The sequence below is a fragment of the Vulpes vulpes genome, chromosome 11 (assembly GCF_048418805.1).
Source record: "Vulpes vulpes isolate BD-2025 chromosome 11, VulVul3, whole genome shotgun sequence".
Lineage (NCBI taxonomy): Eukaryota > Metazoa > Chordata > Mammalia > Carnivora > Canidae > Vulpes > Vulpes vulpes.
In genome coordinates this window covers 43794493-43816122 of record NC_132790.1, presented here as the reverse complement: position 1 = coordinate 43816122, position 21630 = coordinate 43794493, and the positions used below count along the sequence as shown (strand labels likewise).

The following is a 21630-nucleotide window of genomic DNA, read 5'->3' as shown; positions in this document are numbered from 1 at the left end:
TGAACAAACACACACACAAGCATTTGGCGCTTAGAAGACTAAGTGATGAGACACCCCAAACAGGTGACAAGAAGCTTTCACAGAGCCAGGAAACCAGGCTAGGTTTGGAGGCACCCTGTCTGAGGTGCCTGCAGAGCTGCTGGCAAGCATTTCTGGGGAGCAGGGTTCCACCAGAAGTGGGAGAGGGGTTGTGTCACTGTGTTGCTGTGTCCAGATGACAGCTGAAGTTAGAAAGCGGAGACCACTTAGGGAGATGAGCAAAAGATGAGAGAGAGCCCAGGATGGAGCAAGTTGGGGGAGGTGTTGGGGAGGGCATGGGGGGGATGGAGGGCGGGGGTGGAATATCCACACTGCTCAGCAGGTGCAACAGAGGAGCCAATGAGCGAGATGGAAAGCCGGCAGTGCCATAAACTTAAGGAGAGAGGATGGGGTCAGTGCCCCAGAGGTTACAATGGAACCAGGAAGACACATCTGGGAAGAGGCCAGTGAGGAGGCTGGATATCATGGGGACTTCCACAGAGTGGCCACCAACTACCATGGGATCTTCCCAAAGGTCTCCTCATACCAGAGCTGGTTCTTTCATGGGACCCCTCCTTTCAATAGGCCTTTCTGTTTCTTCCAAAGATACCATGAATTATTGGTAATGGGGCAGCAGAGAGAACATGTCCTGACTCCTGTTCATAGCCCTTCCCACAAATTATGTTCCTTCCTTTTAATTTTTGTTTTCCAAAGAGATAGCTCCAAAATGTACCACCATTTCTATGTAAATTTCACCTAAAAAAGATGGCCGTTGTTTTCAGACAGATGGGCATGCCTCAGGGATGGACAGTTCCCTTCGGGGGCCAAAGGGTGTCACCTTGTGCTAGGGAAGCCAGCACAGACCCTGAGGCGTCCCCCAGGAGGCTGATGCTCCTGCTTCCCATCCAGGACAACCAGGAAGCCTTCCCTCAACTCCACAGGACACAGGAACTTTTCTGGAGTTGATTTCGTTCACCTGCCCAGAATTCTGTTGTGCATGTGACTGTCACATCTCCCATCTGTCAACCCCTTGAGTGTAGAAACATCCCTCAGGGCCTACAACAGTGCCCTTTCCCTGACAAACACAGATCAATGAATGAATCTTCAAACATAGGACTCTTAAAGATAGACTCAGGCACTAATAAACTACACCCGATCGTGCATTCGCTCCCTTCCGCAAAGAATTTCCCTTTGCACACTAAGGAAATTGTAGGAGCCCTACCGTGGCATGGTTTACTCTTCCAAAACTCAAAGCATCAGGACCCGGGATATACTTGTAGCTGCGCAGTAAGGCCAAGGGTCTCAGTTCAAGACAAGGTACTTCCTGTGGGAAGTGCCAGCTGTCATGATGGAGACATTACTCCCCTTTGGTGTGGTTAGAGAAGACAGAGCTATGGCCAAGGTAGGAAGTTCAAGGGGGTGCAGATTTTGGTTCAGCAGAAGGGAGACTTTCCTAACTATGTTTTCTGGAAGTATGCCCAGTAGGGAGCTTCTCTCCTCTGGGCATTCAAGAAAAAGATGAATGATCTCCCTTCAAGGACATGAAGCGAGGATCCCTAAGGGGTCGGAACCTGGCAGAGAATTTTAAGAATGTTCAGTCTAAAGCTCTATGATTTGATTGTACACTCCTTCAGAACAGGAACCATATATCTTCATGTCCGGAACATGTGAACCCCCCTGATGTTCGTTAGAGATGAGGGGAAGGCTGGACAGGCTGGCTTTCATATAACCCACCCACCCTCAAGCCTCCCAGGCCAGTTCAGAGTCCCAGTACAACCCAGTGAAGACAGCCCTGGGTTTGCCTCCACGGCACCCACCTACCTTCCAGCCGATGTCAGGAGGCTTTCAGGCCAAGTGGCATAGGCCACGGAATCCCACAGGGAAGCACTCCCTTGTTCCAGAAACAGAACTAGGAGCAGAGTGGGAAGCCTGGAGAAAGCCTGAGCCGTTCCAAGCTCTAGATACTGATATCTTCCCTGGGCCCCTTCAAGCGCACAGCCCAGAGACCTGCAGGACAAAGACTGGCCACAGATGGCCCCACAGATGCACCGCTGCTGCACTGACCACAGACCAGGGTCCTGACGCAAGCAAGCCCAGGGAACCATCAATACTGGCTCCATCCCTTCAAATGCCCATGTGTGCCTTGATGGCTTCTGAGACTGACCCTACCAACAGCCCACAGTCCGGTCCCACTAATTAGGTTTAGCTATTAATTAGGTTTCAGGGAAACTGGGAGGAAAGAGGAGCAAATAAGTGACCAAAAGGAAAACCTACAAATAGCTTCTCTTTCTGGGGCTCCTCAGCCGTCATTCCAACACCAACAGCGATAATCACCACCTTGCACCTCTCTGGAAACAGGGTCTTCCTCTCTAGGCCGCGCTCTGGCATGCTCACACTCTCAGTTTAGTCATACCTTCCTGCCTTTTTTTTTTTTTTTTGATAGAACACAAGCAGGGGGAGCAGCAGGCAGAGGGAGAGGAAGAAGCAGGCTCCCTGCTGAGCAGAGAGCCCAACATGGGGCTTGACTCCAGGACCCTGGGATCATGACCTCAGCTGAAGGCAGACACTTAACTGACTGAGCCACCCAGGTGCTTTCTCTCTCTCTTTCTTTTTTTTTTTTTTTTAATTTATTATTTATGATGGTCACACACACACAGAGAGAGAGAGAGAGAGGCAGAGACACAGGCAGAGGGAGAAGCAGGCTCCATGCACCGGGAGCCCGATGTGGGATTCGATCCCGGGTCTCCAGGATCGCGCCCTGGGCCAAAGGCAGGCGCCAAATCGCTGTGCCACCCAGGGATCGCCACCCAGGTGATATGTAAGGTCCATCAGAAGAGCTAGAACAAACCTCATGGCTATGCCCTAGCTGTAAGGGTGGCAAAGTCACGGGCATGTGTGCAAGTGCTTATATGGGGATTGCTTCTGGCAGTGCCATCAGAGTAAAAACAGGTACTTGTTGATTGATAATAAGAAAAAAGACAGTGTTCAGGAGAATTATCCAAAACTTGGGAATAAAGTAAAAAGATGATTTCCTGATATTTTAAATGTCACACTAGGAGCTTTTTCTAAGCCTGCTTCAGGGTCATCTGAATCTCAGGGAATATAGCTTTATTTGATTTGCTATTCACAAATTGACTAGATCCCATTTATTTTACAGCTTTGAAAAGTTATAAATTAAGTTGTACTAAACTAAGAAGAGACTTTTTTTCTTGTTCAGTAGAGAATATAACCCAGATATTAAGGTTTTATTGCCTCGTGGTGCATGAATCAGCATTGTATTTGACCTGGCACTCTTATTTCAGCATTCATTTTCTCCACTGACTATATAAATGAAATTTCTCATATCCTCATGGAACTGGCTTTGTATTTCTGCTAGTTTGTGCTTTAATAAATTGAATAAAACATTGAAAAAAAAAAAAAAAAAAAACAAGGCCCTGGTTAGGGCCTGTCATTAAAAATTCATCTATTTCTGGTTTTGCCCTTACAACGAATCTCCACGAAGGCTCCCAACACCGTGAGGATCTGAGACTGGATGTTATTGCTGGCACTCGGTGGCCACATCCTCTGGCACTGTACGTGTCTCCACCTGAAGCAGGATCATCCTCACCGAGAAGTGAGGTCATCATCTTATCCGATGGTCCCCGCCCCAGACTTGCTGACAGATGAGCCAAGCCATGCAGCCCATGTGCCGGGAAGACCTGGGGCAAGGCCCACCTCAGGGACAAGCCACAAAATGTTAAGTCACAGACTCCATGCAGCCCTTGGGTCTCTTGCTCCTAAGTTGTTAACAAACAGCCAGGGAACTACTGATTAATACAGCAGTGTCCAGCAAAACCTGGGTGTTCAAACTAACAAGTCCAGTTTGACTGGTTAATGGTGTGATGATTATAGAACCATTTATAATATTCAAGGGACAGAAGGAGTTTTGAGTTCCAGAAGGGAAATAACTTTTGATTTTTTCCTCTTTCAATCATCAAAATCCTTTTGGCCACAATGTTTAAGAATTATCCCCTGTGCAGGGAAGCTGAGTCCCTGGGAGATTTGATTTTGTTTTTCAAAACAGACATGTGCACCGAAATCGAGAGGGAGACGTTTTAACAGGTCAGTGAAAAGTACATGTTAATAAAGAAGTCAAGGAAGAAAAACAAGACCTCCCAATTTCTGCACCTTCCACATAACTATTCAAAGACAGCCAGGGAAAGACCCAGAACCAAACTGCGCTCAGGTGGGTCTGCATAAGACAGGTCTGCCACAGGGCTTCGTTAGGGAGAAGAAAGGTCTACTTATTTCCCAGGAGGGACTGGGAAAGTTCCCTCTCAAAGTTCCCAAAGTTCAGATGGCGCCTAGAAGGAAGCTGCCCCGGGAGGTATACGAGGCAGGCTTGGGCCTGAGCAGTGACTTACAGCCAAGGCCACGAGACAGTGTGCTGGTTTCCCAGCTGCTGGGGTACGACTAGGGTGGGAGTGAGGCCACAAACTTTGGACAGCCCATTTGTTTCTGGCTTTCATTTCTTTTTTTTCCCTCCAGGGAAGGCATCCAGAGCTCTCTAAGCCAAGTCTGGTCTTGACTCCAGAGAGCTGCAGACCTTTTCGGTAGAAGCTCTGCACGAACGTGCTGGGGCAGATTCTGTCTGTGAACATTTGTACCATCAAACCCATTGCTTCCAGCCATGCAGTGCCAGGAAATCAGAGGCCCTGACCACTCCGAAATGCTGACCAGCAAAAAGACCACACCTTAACCTAAGAGGTGAACAGTCCACCGGCCAGCTAGCCAGGAGCATTAACTGTCATTTGGGACCAAATGGCAATACTCCTGTAGTCAGGCAGCATTTCTATTCCTACCTTTTCTCTTTATAAAAGCCCCTGATTGTCCAGGACAGAGCCAGGTACTTAGACTCTTATAAGGCCACTCCTAACACACAGGCCTCCTGGCTTCCAGAAAGGAAACTCTAGTGCCCTGTGGCTCTGCTGCCCCAAAATACCCTATATTGCCTTTGCCCCCTTCACTCTTCTGTTCTCCCAGAGGAATTTCAGAGGCTGATGCGTGGGTCATCATGAAATCACTGCCTATGCCAGTTCATCTTGCTGGAGGCTTTCCTACATGGCTCTCAGCATAAAGCCCTACGAACGAAGGCCGCCACACACCCTGGTGTCCCCATGACACCGACATGGGCTGGAATTGCATGGCATCTCCCCACCTGACAAATGCCAAACAGAGGATGGATGGTGGGCAGAAACTGGGACCCTGTTCTTGGTCTTGAGGCCATGCTGCTTCCTGCAGAGACCAGCTAATGAAACCAACACAGCAATCATTCAGGTTCCTGGATGTCAAAACAAACCTGTCTCTCCCAACTCACTCCTCTGTGTTCCCTTCAGTGCACCCTCTTCCAACCGTCCACCTGGGGAAATACTACTTACCTGTGGGTCTCAGGCCCAAGGCCACACCCCTACCATACCTCCTGCAAGCGCCTAACATTCTACTGCAGGTAGGAGCTTGGGTGACTTGCCCACTTTGGGACTATAAGTTCTTCTAAGGCAGGCCCTGTATCCTATTTCTTTATCTCCCTAAAGCTCTGCACAGCGCCTGGCATCAAAAGGGGCTGCTGCTGGCCACTGCGTCAGTGCATCCCCCACCCCATAAACAGGTAAAAAAAAATTCTGTCCCCTCCAGAGAACCATCTCCCTCTCCTGCCTCCTACGAAGGTCACATACCTTGTGGAGCTTGTCAGCATTGTCGTAGTAACCCTGAAGTTCCTGGTGAAGCACCCGGTTTTCCTCAGTGAGGATCTCCACCATCTGCTGGGCTCGCTCCACGATGGCAAAGGCATCAGGACCAAGCTGCTGGCTGGGTGAGGCGGCCGGTGGAGGCTGCGGAGCAGCCAGGGTCATGGGAAGCGGCAGTGGCAAGGACACGGAGTGCAGTGGCCCACTGACAGGGGGGTTCTGGGAAGACATCGGGCTGTGCTGCTGTACTGTCGACGGGAACGGGAGCTGGCAGGGACGGCTGCAAGGGAAGTGGAGACTGGGCATGAGACCCCGGGAAAGCAGTGGGAGGAGAAAGTCCCAATGAGACATGGACTAGCGACAGGCCCCTGCTTCCACGGGTCATCAGTGCCCTGTGCTGGCAGGTTCGGGCCCTCACCCACAGACAGATAACGTGATCGCCCTCTGGATCAGCACCGTTTTGGTGGCCAGGCCCTGCTCTCACGAAGCTCACGTTCTTGGGGACAGAAACAGGCAAGTCATCATGCAAAGCCAGGTCACTGCAGAGTAATGGGACAGGAGGGACTGAGTGTCTAGTTCATACTGAGAGGTCAGGGGAGGAGACGCGGGTGCCTGAGCTGAAGTCTGAATGGCAGACTGGATAGAATTAGTGGCTGGGGAAAGGGGGCCAAGGGGAGGAAGACAGTATTCCAGGTAGGGGAATTAGCAGGTGTATGGGGCCTAAATCAGGACTTAGCCAAGCACCAAGCACGAGAGAGAGAGAGAGAGAGCGCCAATATGAAGCAGTGTCAGCAAAAGTGGTACAAGGTAAGACCAGGGCAATGGGCAAGGGCCTTTGTAAGCCAAGGTCAACCCTGTGCTTAGGGTGCAGCCTATGGCCTGTGGGGGAGTTGGCCAATGAGTGGTGTGGGGATGGGACGCACAGTGGCTAGAATGGACGAAGGGCGCCCCGCAGGAAGGCCAAGGTGTGGCCTAGGGGAGAACCCAGGGAGTCTCACGGGGCAGTAGCAGGAGGGAAAGCAGGGAGGATTTCCGGATACATCTGGATATATCACGGACAGGGAGAGAGGTGAGGAAAATTTAAAAATCACTCCTAGATTTGGGGCTTTACACCAATTGACGGACGAGGGTTACCTTCCAATGAAATGGACAAGTCTTAGGGAAGAGACAAGTCTTTTGTTTTGATTTGCCGGGCTGAGAGGTCTGGGGCTCTTAGCCATATTATAAAGAAGGTTCAAAGCCCAGGCACTAGCTCCTCAATCTGAAACCATGAGCTGCCATCTCTGGCTCTGTCCCAGTTGTCCCCTCATCGCTATTCTGTTACCTGTTCCATAAGAATCGTCGTATTTTCTCTCGCCTAAGCCAAGGGCTCCCACCACCACTTCTGCAGGTGGAAGCAGCAATGATGGTCTAGGTGGCTAGTTCTTCAACCTCAGCTGCCTGTCTTCTGCAGACTCAGGAAAATCCATTTTCTTAGTGACCTCCCTGACCTTTTAGGTCTCTCAGTCTGGGAACTGGACTGTGAAGAATTATCAGCATCCCTAAACTACCCACATTCTGCATCACAGGGTGGAGTCCTCTGGAGATCCAGCTCCTGCTTCCAATTCTTCACACTTATGTCTCCTCTCGTGATTCGTGGCCAGCTGTAGCCAAAGCTCTCAGAGTACCCCCCCCCCCACTTTCCCCAAGAGGCTGACCTGGCCTTCTATTTTCCTTCTAAATAGATTTGCAGGAATGTTTTTGGACCCTGTCAGCCTCTATATTGCTCATTTTGTAAGCATCTCTTGTAGCTAGGATTCCTCCTGGCAGCTAAATGTTGCATCGCACTCTAGAAGAAAATTTGGCGAGGGTCACTTTAGCCCTCCCTAAGTGGATATGCAGACATTCATAAAGATGACCTCAGAAGAAATCCAGCAGATCCTAACAACATGACCTGCCAAAGGCCTTGCTTTGGTAACAAAGACCAGAGCTCTCAATCTCACTCAGAAGGTATTTCCCAACTAGATTTCCTTAAGCCTCCAATCAGGAAGCCCCTTCCATTTCCTGTTGGATCTAAGTTCCCCAAGGCAAGGTGGAGAACCACGGAGCTCAGTTTGATCCTTGAATCCTTAAGTGACCTCCATCTTCCAGGCATCCTCAGATTTCAGGAAAGAATGCTGTCAGTGGGGAGATGTGAACCACCCCTCCTCCTTCCCGCTCTGTACTATATATAACTGTCCATCTATCTCTTTAGAAATAAAATGTTTCTGCATTTTGATAAATTTGTGCCCCTTCTGTGCTGACAGGTGTATGTGAATATGTGTTTTCCTATGTGTATGACGTCCAACTCCATGGCAAGGGTGAAATGCTCCTGAGTGTTATTCATAAGGCCCAGTTTTCACTCTAGATTACAAGAACTCTTATCAAGTATGGATTTCCCCAAACCCCAAATCTGTTATTGAAGAAGTGTACCCCTACAGGCTGGCTAAATCCTACGGTGTATTTTTCATGGAAAGGGTTGCCTTGGAAGAAGCCAAACACCACATGTTACACGGCCTTGATTCAAAGGCAGATGCCTGTTCCCAGCCTCAAGTACTCCCTTCACACTTTGTCCAAGGCAAGGGACAAATGTGGCATGTCTCCTTGGAGCCAAGGTGGGCAAAGATGAGGCTGAAGCACGGGCCTTCCCTTTGAGCCAGGCAACTTTGGGCTGGGGCACCTATCTTTTAACATTTCTTAAACTCTGGGATTTGGGACTCACTTACGGTCAATGGTGGGTTTATCTTCTCATCTTTTTCTGATCTAGAACAAAAAGGAAGTGTTTCCTGAAAGCCAGTTTAAGCCATCCACGATGGTGACTAGATGGTGATGAGTGGCAATGCAGGAAAACAGGTGTTTGCCAGGATTAGAGGGCAGAAAAGAACTTATTTTTTCAAAATGGGAACTCTTCTACTAAAGAGAACACTGACCTCATAAATAACTCAGTTACACATTCAATAAATCCCACAACATAGTGGCTGATGCGCAGGCAGGACAGCAAACTTCTATTCCTTGGCTCCGCTACTCAGCCAATGGCTTGGTGAAATCAAAGATCTGGACCAGGTGGATTTAAGCTTAGTGTAAATGAGGGGGAGAGAAGAGTGTTGGGACAGGACAGGACAATTGCCCATGAGATCATATGAGGAACAACCCATCCTCAGATTCCAATGATATTGCTATTGATCGGTCATGTCCCTACCAATGGGGACACAGAGAAAAGGGAAAAAGATGGAATAGGAGCCAATATGTATTGCAAAACACCTGCGTATAGAATTCTATGCTATCATTATCTACTTGTGAGCCTACTGTCCCTGTAGTTTGTGAAGTCACAGAGCTAGCTTATTTGATACCATGTGTCTTGGTTTCCTGGGACTATGTACTACTTAGCTCAATGCTACAGGACTTGAGGGGTTAACAATATGGATAAAGCCCAGCACAAAGCAAGAACTGGACAAATGTGAGCTATAATCACCATTACTACTATCCTCTGAATCCCATAGCCCCTTAAAAAAAAAAAAAAAAAAAAAAAAAGCCTAGCACTGAGTGTTGCATGCACGAGAATTCCAATAAATGCTAACCCTTATGGCAGTAACTCATTTTAACCTTTATAATTGCCTTTTAAAGTAGGTCTCATTGTCAGTCCATTTAGAGGAGAAAAACAAAGCATAGGATGGTAACTTTACAAAATGTCATAGAAATAACAGGATCGTAAAGGAGATCCACACCTGGTCTTTCTGATTCAGGAGTCCACTCAGTTCACTATTTCCCTAGCCTGGTGAGAGCAGGGAGGGAAGGCAGCCACCCTTTGGTCCTTCACTCCTGGGTTCCTGAGGCCCAGTCTGAGCAACCACAGCCCAGGAAGGAGTCCAGGATTATACCCTAACACAAAAGCGTCACACCTTCAGCAGGCTCAAGCAGCCTCAGAGGAAGCATGAAGGCTGAAAATCAGCGTTTGAGTTGTTCTTGTGGATTATTCCTTACAGTCCACATTATTATTTTTCATAAGCTAGTGTCCTGTCTGCAGAGCATTCAACTAAAACTTATTGTGGGTCTATGCTATCTGTCAGGCACCACATATCATCACCTGACTTAATGCTCACAAAACCTGAGGCAGGTACCACCAACAGATCCTGCTCCTTTCTCAAGGAACTCAATAAGCCTTGAAATACTGCAGAAAGTGACCTTTTCCATGTGCCATCCAACTGACCAGTAAGTGACCAGTTACTTAAATATGTCTGAGCAAAGTTAAGTCCACAATGATGTATTTAAAAATAAAAACAAAAAACAAAAAACAACAACAAAAACCCCCAGCAGTTAAAGAGTCACATCTAAGAGACAAAATGGGGGTCATGTGAGGAAGTCTTACAGACTGGCCCTCGATCGTCAATGACTTGGATCATGCTGCACAGAGCCTGACCCCAGAATTGGTATCCATTTCTTTTTGTTGTTGTTGTTTTGTTTTTTTGGGGATTTTTTGTTGTTGTTGTTGTTGTTGTTTTTTTTGGTATCCATTTCTTTTTTCCAAACTTAAAATCAGCTGAAATCACAATCCTGACAACCTACCACCACTGGCCTCTATCACATTTCTTGTTCCCTGAATTTTGATTTAAATGTAATATTATTTGATTTTTTTACATGTGTCTTTTCTCTCAAATTTTTATCATGCATGTTTTTTAAGGATAGAAAATTATTACTTATACTAGGTTGGTACCCAATACATTTGTGTCAGTTGATTTGGCCCCTAAGCCCAAGACCAAGTTGGGAAGCCACCTATGCTTGATGTGCTTTCAAACAATGGCTAAACTGTCAACATTGTATCATTAAAGAAGAGATCTAGGGGGTTTAGGTTGGTTCTGGATCATTGGTTCTAGTTAGAATCTCAAATCATGATGTTGCCAATAAAATAACATAGCTCCATGTCACTGTCCCTCTTTTTTAAAGGTTTTATTTATTTCTTTGAGAAAGGGAAAGAGAGGGAGAGAGAGAGTGCACAGGAGCATGAGCAAAGGGGAGGGGGCAGAGGGAGAAACAGACTCTCTGCTGAGCAGGGAGCCCAATGTGGAGCTCATCCCAGGACCCTGACATCATGACCTGAGCCAAAATCAAGAGTCAGATGTTTAACCAACTGAGCCACCCAGATGCCTCATCATTGCCCTTCTTAATGTATTTGGGGTCACAAATGAAACTTAAGACAGAAGTTAAGACAATGTTATTTGGATTGGGGAAACAGGGTCATTGGTGACCTCTAATCAACAGTCCACTTGCTCCTCTGTACACACCACAAGCCTTCATACACTAGCTCATTTATAAATGAATGAATTTATATGAATTTACATGACATCTGTACGTAAATGTGCCACATTAGCATTTTATATCCACTGTGTCAATGATTTCTCACAAACTTGGGCATTCATTGCTCTCATGCCATATACTACCCCATTTTTAAAGTATACGAACTTTAGGATTCACAAAGCTGAGATCTCACTCTTTACACAAAGAAAAAAAAAAAAGGCTTTGAACTAGGTGGTTTAGAACCCATCATGCCAAGGCTACCTCCCATGTTAGTACAGGGCGGCCCTTTTCCTTAGTATGATGGTTCTTTTTTCCACTTTTGCTTTTTTCTAACCATGGACTCATGGGCGAGTTTTTAACTTCACCTTTAAGTGATGATGATAACATCTACCTCACAGGATTGTTTCAAGAATTAAATGAGATAAGGAATATAAAGCATCCCACATAGTGTCTATCTTTAGGGAAGTTCTTGATACTTGTTAGTCTGTTGTTAGTAGACACTGCTGATGGGTGTTAGGAGAAAGGCAAGAAGTGCCACCCCTGAGTGTTCCTTTCTCTTCAAACACCATGTGATGAGAATCACAGTTCCTAATCCTCAAACTCAATAAGGAATCCCACACTCCAGCACCACAGAATCTCTGACTTTTGAAGAGCTTTCTTGCAATGCAATGCAGAATAAAAGTGCAGTTTCAAGGTGATGTCTGGACATGTCAGGGCCCTCTCTCTAGGACACAAAGTCTTACCTTCTTTGAGATCTGTGCAGTCCCAAAGAGTAGCCACATTTGCTGAACACCTGAAATGTGGCTAGTCCAAACTAAAATGTCCAGGAAGTGCAGAATATACATCAAAATCTGAATACTTAGTGCAAAAAATGTAAAATACCTCATTAATAGTTTTAAGATTTTATTTATTCATGAGAATACACAGAGAGGAGAGAGAGAGAGAGAGAGAGAGAGAGAGAGAGAGAGAGGCAGAGACACAGGCAGAGGGACCAGCAGGCTCCATGCAGGGAGCCTGACGTGGGACTCGATCCCAAGTCTCCAGGATCATGCCCTGGGCTGAAGGCGGCGTTAAACCGCTAAGCCACCGGGGCTGCCCTCATTAATAGTTTTTATGTTGATTACCTGTTGAAATAATGGTATTAGCTAACTAAAACATGTTTTTAGAAACATATTTTTATATGAGGGCATATTTTTATAACATCTTAGAGGGTTAAGTAAACTATGTTTTAAAATTAATTTCACTTGTTTTCTTTTAAAAGATTTTAAAAATGTGGCTGCTTTTTAAGTACATATGTGGCTCATAACTGTACTTCTGTTGGACAGCACTGCTGTAGATCATACCACACGTACACCAAAAAGCCTCACTTGGGAGATAATTCCAGAATTCTGTAACCATCAGAGCAACTCATACAAACAGACAACAGACCAGTGATCTGTTCCCTCTCTGCTATCCCTATATCCTCAAGCGTCAAGAGTGATCAGCAAGTATGTTCAACATATGAAACTATCTGTTCATCTACAATTAGGCCATCATGCTAACATTCAATATATTTGGCTTGTGTGATTAACAATTAAAAAAATTTTAGGGATCCCTGGGTGGCGCAGCGGTTGGGCGCCTGCCTTTGGCTCAGGGCGCGATCCTGGAGACCCGGGATCGAATCCCACGTCGGGCTCCCGGTGCATGGAGCCTGCTTCTCCCTCTGCCTATGTCTCTGCCTCTCTCTCTCTCTCTCTCTGTGTGCGACTATTGTAAATAAATAAAAATTTTAAAAAAAATTTTAAATGTGGCAGGAAAATAAACATCAATGGGTAAATAGAGGATGTGATCAAGGACTTCAAAAGAGAAAATGCACCAGCTAAATACATTTTCCAAAGCAAACTTATTAACAGAGATATAAAATCAAAACAACTTCTTTCAGTTTATTGACATTAGCAATTCGGTTCAGTAAGTTTTCACTGAGTCCCAAGAAACGACTTTTAAAAAATCGTATCTCTCTGTATATAAGGACTTCACCTAGTATGCATGAAACACAATGCACAGAAAAGTGACTAGAAGAAAATATAACAAAAAGTCAGAGTGGCTAATGCTAGGTGATGGGATTGTGGATTTTTCTTCCTTGTCCTGTTTTTCTTTATATGATTTCCACAATGAACACATCTGGTTACTTTTTTAAAAAAATCCATTATCTAAGATTACTTAGATACATGTACATTGTGGAAAATTAGAAACTAAAGACAAGCCAAAAAAAAAAATCTGCATTACTATTTTGATAATTAGAGGAAGTAAACAAAATGAGATAAAAAGAATTTAAAAACAAGATGAAATAATAAAGGGCTTCTTGGCCCATGGTGAAGAGGTTCAAGGGTTAAGACCTGTCCTTCAGCAAAAATACCTCCTATTTCCACAGTTTTCCCACTTAAGAGTATTCTCTTCTGATCTTCTGACCCTTCAAGAAACGCAAAGAACAGAGTACCTAAACCAGGTTATCTCTAGATAATGGGACTGCTGATAATTTCTACTTTCCTTCTTTTTCTTTTCTTTTTTTTTTTTTTTTTTTGTGGGAAGAAAAATCAGTATTAGGAACAATCAGCTGTAACAAGTTGCAGATAAGGAAAGGACTCAGAGAATTTACACAATTTACTACAAAATGGAAGAGCCAGAACTCATAACCCCTCAAATCTTCTCCCAAACCCATATCCCCGCCCAGACCCGGTGGTTGTGCAGACACCAGTAATACTCTTAAATGTCCAAATGAAGACTCAAATCTTGTGTAAACTAAGATCAGATTTATTTCTATGCAGGATGAATAGAGAGACAAGCCTCTTGTTTGAAGAAGTCACTCATTTAATTCATTATAGCTGCAATTGTGTTAGGTTTCCTGAGACAGTAACCTGAATTTGATCCTGGCTTTTAAAATTCCCATACTGCAGAGCTGTTTCTCAGAATAAGCAGCATTTTACTTGGCTCACCCAGCCATGATCCAGCTTAAAAACTGTAGAAACTCCTGAGTTCTAATGCCGGTATTCCAAACACATGTTTAGCTGGTGTAATTTAAATAGAGCTCCATAGCCTCATTTTTGTTAAGGGCAACACACAGTTTTTAATCCAACAACCTTGGGTTTGGCTTACCTTTTGTCCTACACAGCAATTCATTTTCATAACTGTATAAATCACCACTTTGGAAACACTCTTACTCTGACAATTCTCCTTCCTGTTCCAGGCATTTCCAATTTGAAGATGGGCCCATTAGGCATTCTTTCTTGTAATATGATGCATTCCAAACCTGAAGCCCACCAAGTAAGCCCTGCTCTCCCACACACATCTTTGGGCTCATTCATGTTTTAAACTGCACTCTGGTTGCACAGTTGGATCGATATGAGTTTCTTGAAGAGAGTTGTTGTCTCTCTTTAATTTGTCACATGCACTCCTTGGCTGGATCCCCTTTTGTTCCCTTCCTCTTCACTGTACCCTCATTTGGCATGTTCCCAGATAATGTCATCTATCCTAAAGAAAACCAACCCTGGAGATTTCTCTGGGGAAAAACACTCAGTGCATTTTTAAAGAAAAATATGATCAGGACACCTGGGTGGCTCAGTGGTTGAGCATCTGTCTTTAGCTCAGGTGGTGATCCTGGGGTTCCGGGATTGAGTCCCGCATTGAGCTCTTCACAGGGAGCCTGCCTCTCTCTCTCCCTACATCTCTGCCTCTCTCTGTGTTTCTCACGAATAAATAAATAAATAATCTTAGAAAAGAAAGAAAAGAAAGAGAAAAGAAAAAAAGAAAAGAAAAGAAAAGAAAAGATGGGTGATTTAGGACATTAGTTACTCCACACATTTCCCCCTGCCCTGCTGGGAAGGAGGGTGGTGGAGATGCATGGCCCAAGGGGAGAAATGAACAAGTTTCTCCAAGCAAGGCAGTCCACATCACCTCCTGCTTGACGTCACCTTGTAAGATGTTTTTACCAGTCCCATATAGAGGGCTGGGTCAAACACCATCCTTCCATGCCTTTATAAAGTATCTGTTTACACATTAAAAATCAAATTAATACATTCATAGAGGAATAAAATATTAATAAACAGTTACCCCTCTTGTCTCTGCTCCTGGAAAATTCATAAATCTAACTCCTTATGCTTACGTCTAAAGCCTGAGAGCTTACCACAAACATCATGGATCCCCATATCATATAGGAAGGACAGTGACAGTACAACAGCCACAATTCTCACCTTGCCCTCCTTTCTATCCATTACCACTTTCGGGTTGAGGATAAAAGAAGCTGGAGCAGGAATAAAACCAGAGCCTTCATCCAGGGGTGGCTCATGTTCCCTGGAGGTTCCCACTGGCCACATTGGCAGGGCCTTGGTCTCCCCATCTCCACCAGCCTCCCCATCTCCCCCATGACAAGGGCCAAGGTGGTGCAAGTCAACAAGGCTTTGTCTGATAGCCTCTCCGTGGGGTTTCTCACCTAAGGAGACTAAAGTGCTTTGCAATAAACTACCACACATCTCCATCCTTAGCAGGTCAGGGCGGGTGAATTAATAAGCTATAGTGAGTCAGTAAGGAAGGCAAGAACTCCAAGTTCTTCCCCTTTATACCATAAGCTCTATGCTCTGTCTTATCTTTTGGACCTTCCCATCTCATCTGTGTGCAAAAAGCAGCGAAATCTGAACAATGTTAAGGGTTGGAGAAACCACTGAATATTCACCACATACTGAGCCCACTTTTGCATCACAAGGCCAGGAGATGACTCCGTGATGATCTCACTCAGGTGAGATCTCACTCAGCAGCCATTCCTTGGAGGCCAAGAGTCTATGATGTATTGATCCAACAGTCTGCAGCTTCCAACACCATCGCCATGAATGACAAACAGATAACACTTTAGGCAGAGGGAAATGTATCCATGAAATTAAAAGGAGCCCTGCTCATCTCCTGGGTCAAAGAAAACTTGAACATGACACATTGCTGAGTTCCAGATCCAACCCTTGGAATCCAGACCACACTGGACATGTCTGAAGCAGGACTGGTGTGGATACAACTTTGTTGACTCTGTCAGCCCGAGCTGTGCTGTTGGAGCCACGCTGGCTAGCCACGGCCAGGCTCACAAAGGGCCCTTGTAGCTCTGGGCCCAAGCCTCAAAGGCCCGTCTGTTACGTCTTCTGGACCATTTTGATGTGCCATGTCAATCCAGCTGCCAAGCCTGGCAATTGGCTCCAATCCCTCATACATTTCTTCTTCTTTTTGACATCATAACTGAGACAAAGGACACTTTCCACAGGTAACTGGGTGGGTCTCCTCCTGATGCTTCCCTCCCCGCCCTACCCTGTCTCCCACCTCGTATCACACCTATAGCCAGATGATAAAAAGCAAAAGGATCCACTTAATGCATCACTATAAAGCCAAAGAGAAAAAGTAGACTTCCTTTGGGGATGTCCCCCCCTTCTCTCAAGCTCTAGAGGCTGAGTCAAATGTTCAGGAAAAGATGTGAAATACCACAAACCCTACTCTGATAAGATTCTGCGATAAACATCATAGGTGACTGTAAACAAGTGTCTTGAGTCAATGTGGCACCAATACCAGAGATGGAAAGACATTCTTGTCCTCTTCAAACCTGATCATTTTGAAGTTTAAATGTCTCTTGTGACTTAATGAACTAGAAAAGGTAAGAAGCAAGAGCCCCGTGGGCCCCATATAGTGGGTTAGACTATGCCACCTTTAGGAAGAATGAGTTCTGCAGCCTGTCAGAGGTCTAAAAGGTGCTCTACTGCTTCCAAGCTGGCATTCCCTGCCTCATATGCAGGGAAATGTGTCAGCAGCTGGGAAGTAAAGGGCAGGTCAGCCAACACACACACACACACACACACACTCTCTCTCTCTCTCTCTCTCTCTCTGCCAAGGCCCAATCACTCCCTTTTCAAAAGATGTACAGCCAAGGTATGCCCTGCGCACAGTGGCTGGGGTCACACAGGGAAAACTCATCTCATCTGATTTAGAAACAGACAAATAAGGTCCTTTGTGAGAATGAAGACATAGCCAATAATAGGCCATAGTCACCTGCCTTCTCATGCTCCACACTCTCACCAAGAAGCTCGGCAACATCTCAATGCTGATAGCTCCCAAAATGTACCTTCAGACCCAGTTTCTCTCTTGAGAGAGCCTGATTTCCAACTGCCGTATTATTCTTCAACTTCTGTGTCTAATCAGTCACTAAATCCCGTCAATTCTCCTTCTCTGCCTCTCACAGCATATGATGACACTCCCCTAGACCTCCAGCCTCCAGCATAGGGCATCCTCACCAATTCTTAGCTGGACTACTGAAACTGTCCCTGAAGGTCTTCATGGCCTCCAGTCCTGTTTCTTCCAATTCATCCTTCACTGCCACCAAAGTCAGCCTAATAAACATCAACAGAGACTCTCCTTGAAAACACTGGCTTTCACAATTGCCTATGGCTAAGTTCCAAACTCCACAGTAGGACTCTCAAAGACCCTCACCGGCTGGTCTCAGCTCCCCGTTCTAGCCCATCTCTGCCACTGCTGGCTGCACCCTAACCTGCCAGTGGTACCATGGCACATCCCAGACCAAACCAGCAGCACCCCCTCTGCACAGCACATCCTGCTACCCCATCTCTTCGCACACCTTCCCCACTGCTCTTCCTGGTCCTTTGAGACCCAACTTGGATGTCACTTCCTCTGTGGGGCAGTCCCCAGTGCCTCCAGTTGTGAGTCATACTATCTCTCGGGTTCTGAGGACTCTGAGTCCTGTCTTCAAAAGAGCCCACTACATAGCAGTGATGGGCTTGGGTGCTGGTTCTCCCAGGGCAGTGCCGTGCCATAAGGTCCTTGAGGGCAGAAGCCTTTTTTTTTTCCCCTAAGATTTTATTTATTTATTCATGAGAGACACAGAGAGAGGCAGAGACACAGGCAGAGGGAGAAGCAAGCTCCCTCTGGGGAGCCCAGTGTGGGACTTGATCCCAGGATCCCAGGATCACAACCTGAGCCGAAGGCAGATGCTCAACTTGCTGAGCCACCCAGGTGCCCTTATTTATCTCTGAACCTGGTACAAGACTGCACAGAGTGGACACGCAGTAAGTGTTGCTAAACCCACCCATCGTCGGAAGAGGGATTAGGATTAGGGCAACAGAGGGGAGAGATTTTGAGGGTCAGGACACTTGAGCCTTAGCTCCAGCAGCCTCCGAGTTATGGGCTGTGGAAATGTAGAGTCTCTCCGTGCTTTAGTGTCTCAACTGTTCAGTACAGAGGTGAGACTATACGATTTCTATGGCCCCTTTAACCTCTCTCTTCTAGCATGCAGACTACACTTTCCTTTCAAATCTACAATGAAGAAAGGCTCCATAAAACCCCACGGTAATAATATGCTCCAGGAGTTTGGACGCTCTCCACAGAGCCAGCCAGGAAAATTGCTGCTTTGCCTGGCCACTAGGCAGGGCTCCCAAGGACTGCCAACATCCCTCAACTCAGAAATCCCCAACTGCCTTCTCTTACATTTGGAGAAAATCCTCAATTGATCTCTGTTCTCTTTTACTCTATGTATCTGGGCCATGAAGTAGCTTATTAAATATCACATGTAAAAAAGAAAACAAAAAACCACCCTATGGCAAAAACCTTACGTGCCTTGAAAACAAGTGCTAAGAACATGACCACTGAATTTCGCAAAGCCAGGTTAAACCCATGGGCTTGACAGATAATCACCTGGTTACTCCATACTCGGGGGGTGGTTGGTACCGCAGGACGGCCACTTCGGTCCTCGCGGGCTGAGGAGCAGGGTAAGGCTTGACCATCTCGTGGAGCATCCCAGGGTGCTGGTCACTGTAGAAGAGTCCGTGCTCCTGGGTCTTGCTGACGGGGGACATGATCTGCTTGGTCTTGTAGGGGTACTCAGGCGGAGGACCCCGGGGGTCCAGCACTTTGCCTGCAGGCTGGGCTGGGGAGGGGCCCCCGCCTGCCTTGAACCCCTTCCCATTCCCTGAGCCAGGGAGGTGTTGCTTGGCACCATTCCTCTCCAGGGACAGCTGCATGATCCTCTCACTGAGGGAGCGAACATGGCCCTGCTTGAGTTCTTTCAGCGCCTCGTCCTTGTGTGCCTGACCACTGTTGGCACGGTTCACCGTGGGCCTCCCCTCGGTCCGGGCCTTCTGACTGCTGCCCCCGGCCATGTAGTAACCGTGGCCAACGGCCCCAGGCTGTTGCTGTTGCTGCTGCTGCTGCTGCTGTCCCCGGAAGAACTGGGACTGTGCCTTGGCCTCCTCATAAGTGGGCAGCTCCTCACTGTTCTGCTGAGGCTGCGCAGACCGCCCCTGCTTCTCCATCACCGTATTGTCCACCTGGTGCTCCTGACCCTGAGGCTCCTGACGTGCCGACTGGTAGACCATTGGTGGGTCTTCTTGAGCGAGGTTCTCCGTGGAAGAAAAGCTGTTTGTGGGGTGGGCGGGTCCGGCGCTCCCTGTGGCCTGGTGCTGAATGGCCAGCAGGTTCATGTTCTCGGTTGGGGTGCCATACCGCAGTTGTTCCTGGATCAGCCGCTGTAACACTGTCCCAGCTGCTGCATCCTCGGAACCTCTCATTTCCACCTCTGAGGTCCTCAGGAGGCTTGGGGGCTGGAAGTGACACACGGGGTCCTCGACTAGGAGGCAAACAGAGGGAAGAGGTTATCAGGTTGCGCCACAGGGGTGCAGGTCTGGACCTACACCGACAGTAATTAGTAGGGTAGCTACAGGGTAGCTGTAATAAGCAGGGTAGCTTATTCTTTTTATATTTTTTAAAGATTATTTATTTAGCAAAAGAGAGAAAGAGAGCACAAGCGAGGGGAGGAGCTGAGGGAGATGGAGAAGCAGTCTCGAAACTGAGCAGGGAGCCCGATATGGGGCTCTGTCCCAGAACCCTGGTATCATGACCTGAGCCGAAAGCAGACACTTAGCCAGCAGAGCCACCGGGGCGGCCACTACGGGAGCCTTTAAAGACAACATCTTAAATACACCACAGCACCTCCGTTTACTCTGTAGGTTCTCAGGGAAGTGTTTCTCCCATTCACAGCATCTCTACTGCTCTCCATTCCCTCACCGCCTGCTTCCTCCTGGACCTTGCTGTGTCTTTGACTCCCTTCCCTTCTTTAAACTCCCCACCAGCTCCTTCCCTTCTTCATATAAACATGCCAAGTCTTCCTCATCTTTAAAAAAAAAAAAAAAAAAAGAGGAAGCAAAAAAACAAGATCAAACAAAAAGGAATCCCCTTTCCGTGAACCTACCCATGTACCTCTAACTGCCCCTGTGTGTCTGTCCTCCCCCTCTCTTCTGACTGTCCTCAGCAAGCAGTCTATACTCCCTGTCTCCACTTTCCAAATGCCCCATTCACCACCCTCCCTACAGCTCTGATTAGCAACCAAGCCCAATAAGAAGTTTCCATCTCCCGTATGACGCACATCACCTCTCTGAAGCATCTGGCATGTTGATCACCTACTTCCTGAAATGCTCTCCTGATTTAGTATCCAAGTCTCCCACCCCCACACTCCACCCTGTTTGGGCTCCTACCTCCCTCTGCACTTCTTTTCTTTCTCTCTTTTCTCCATCTGCCCCTTAAGTTCTGGTGTTTCCCCTAGCTCTGCCCTGAAAGCTCTCCCACCCTCAATTAATGGAACCTCCTGGGGCATCACACCAGCCACCAGTCTTCAATCACGGACTTGTGACCCACATCTACAACCACCAGCAGATGGCCTGCTGGTTCGCCACACTCACGATGTCTTCCTCACCCCCAACACTTATCCACCCACCAAACCCCATATCCCTTCCTCATCTACTCCCCGCCAAGCCAGAAACCTGGCAGTTTTCCAAAGTTCCTTCCGTTCCCTTACTCCCAACATCCGGTTTCAGCCTGCCAACGCTACTCCTAAATGCCTCTCCCAACCCTCTTCATTCCCATCCCAATCTCCAAGTTTACTATTGATAACCACAACAGAACCACAAGCACCATTTTAAAAATGCACATGACATATCAGGTATTGTGTTAATTCTCTCCTTACGTGATTTCATTTATTCCATGTATAATCGTATGAGGCACAATCATATGAGACAAATGTCAATGTCCCCTATCTCACAGAAGAGGAGAAAGGTTCAGAGAAGGCAAATGACAGGGGTTGCAGAGGTAGGAAGAGCAGAAAAGCCAGTGCCAGGGTCTGACTCATTTTACAACACAATCTATGTTCATTCCACAACACTGCAAAGCTCTTGGTGTCTCATACCCAGACAATTCCAGCAGCCTCCTTATCTATTTTCTATTTTGCTAGTCTCGTTCCCACCTCCAAACCCACCCCTTAGACCTCAATCTATCTTCCACAAAGATTATTCAAATAGGAAAACCTAATTGCATCGCTCCTCTGCACAAAATTCCTCCATATTAATTACAAGATGAAATGGGCATTCTACCCTAAGATGTAGCAGGTACTACGTCGCCTGGTCCAGCAACATTTCGGGCCATCACCACCACCTCCTTTCCCTGGCAACCCCTCAGCGCTTAAATCCAGCAATACCTAAGACCATAGAGCTCCCAGACATGCCAGTTCTCTCACCTC

The 21630-nt window shown here is 46.8% G+C and overlaps 1 protein-coding gene across 11 annotated transcripts in view; it reads right to left on the bottom strand.

Annotated features, from left to right (window-relative positions):
• AMOTL1 (angiomotin like 1) overlaps positions 1 to 21630 on the bottom strand; it is a 155661-nt gene that overhangs the window by 44338 nt on the left and 89693 nt on the right. For all 11 annotated transcript variants that reach the window (XM_072726208.1, XM_072726210.1, XM_072726211.1 and 8 more), the window contains 2 exons: positions 18759 to 19689; positions 5730 to 6021 (listed from right to left, as the gene is read on the bottom strand). In XM_072726208.1, the coding sequence (XP_072582309.1) occupies positions 5730 to 6021; positions 18759 to 19689 (1223 nt within the window). The remainder of the gene's footprint in view (positions 1 to 5729; positions 6022 to 18758; positions 19690 to 21630) is intronic.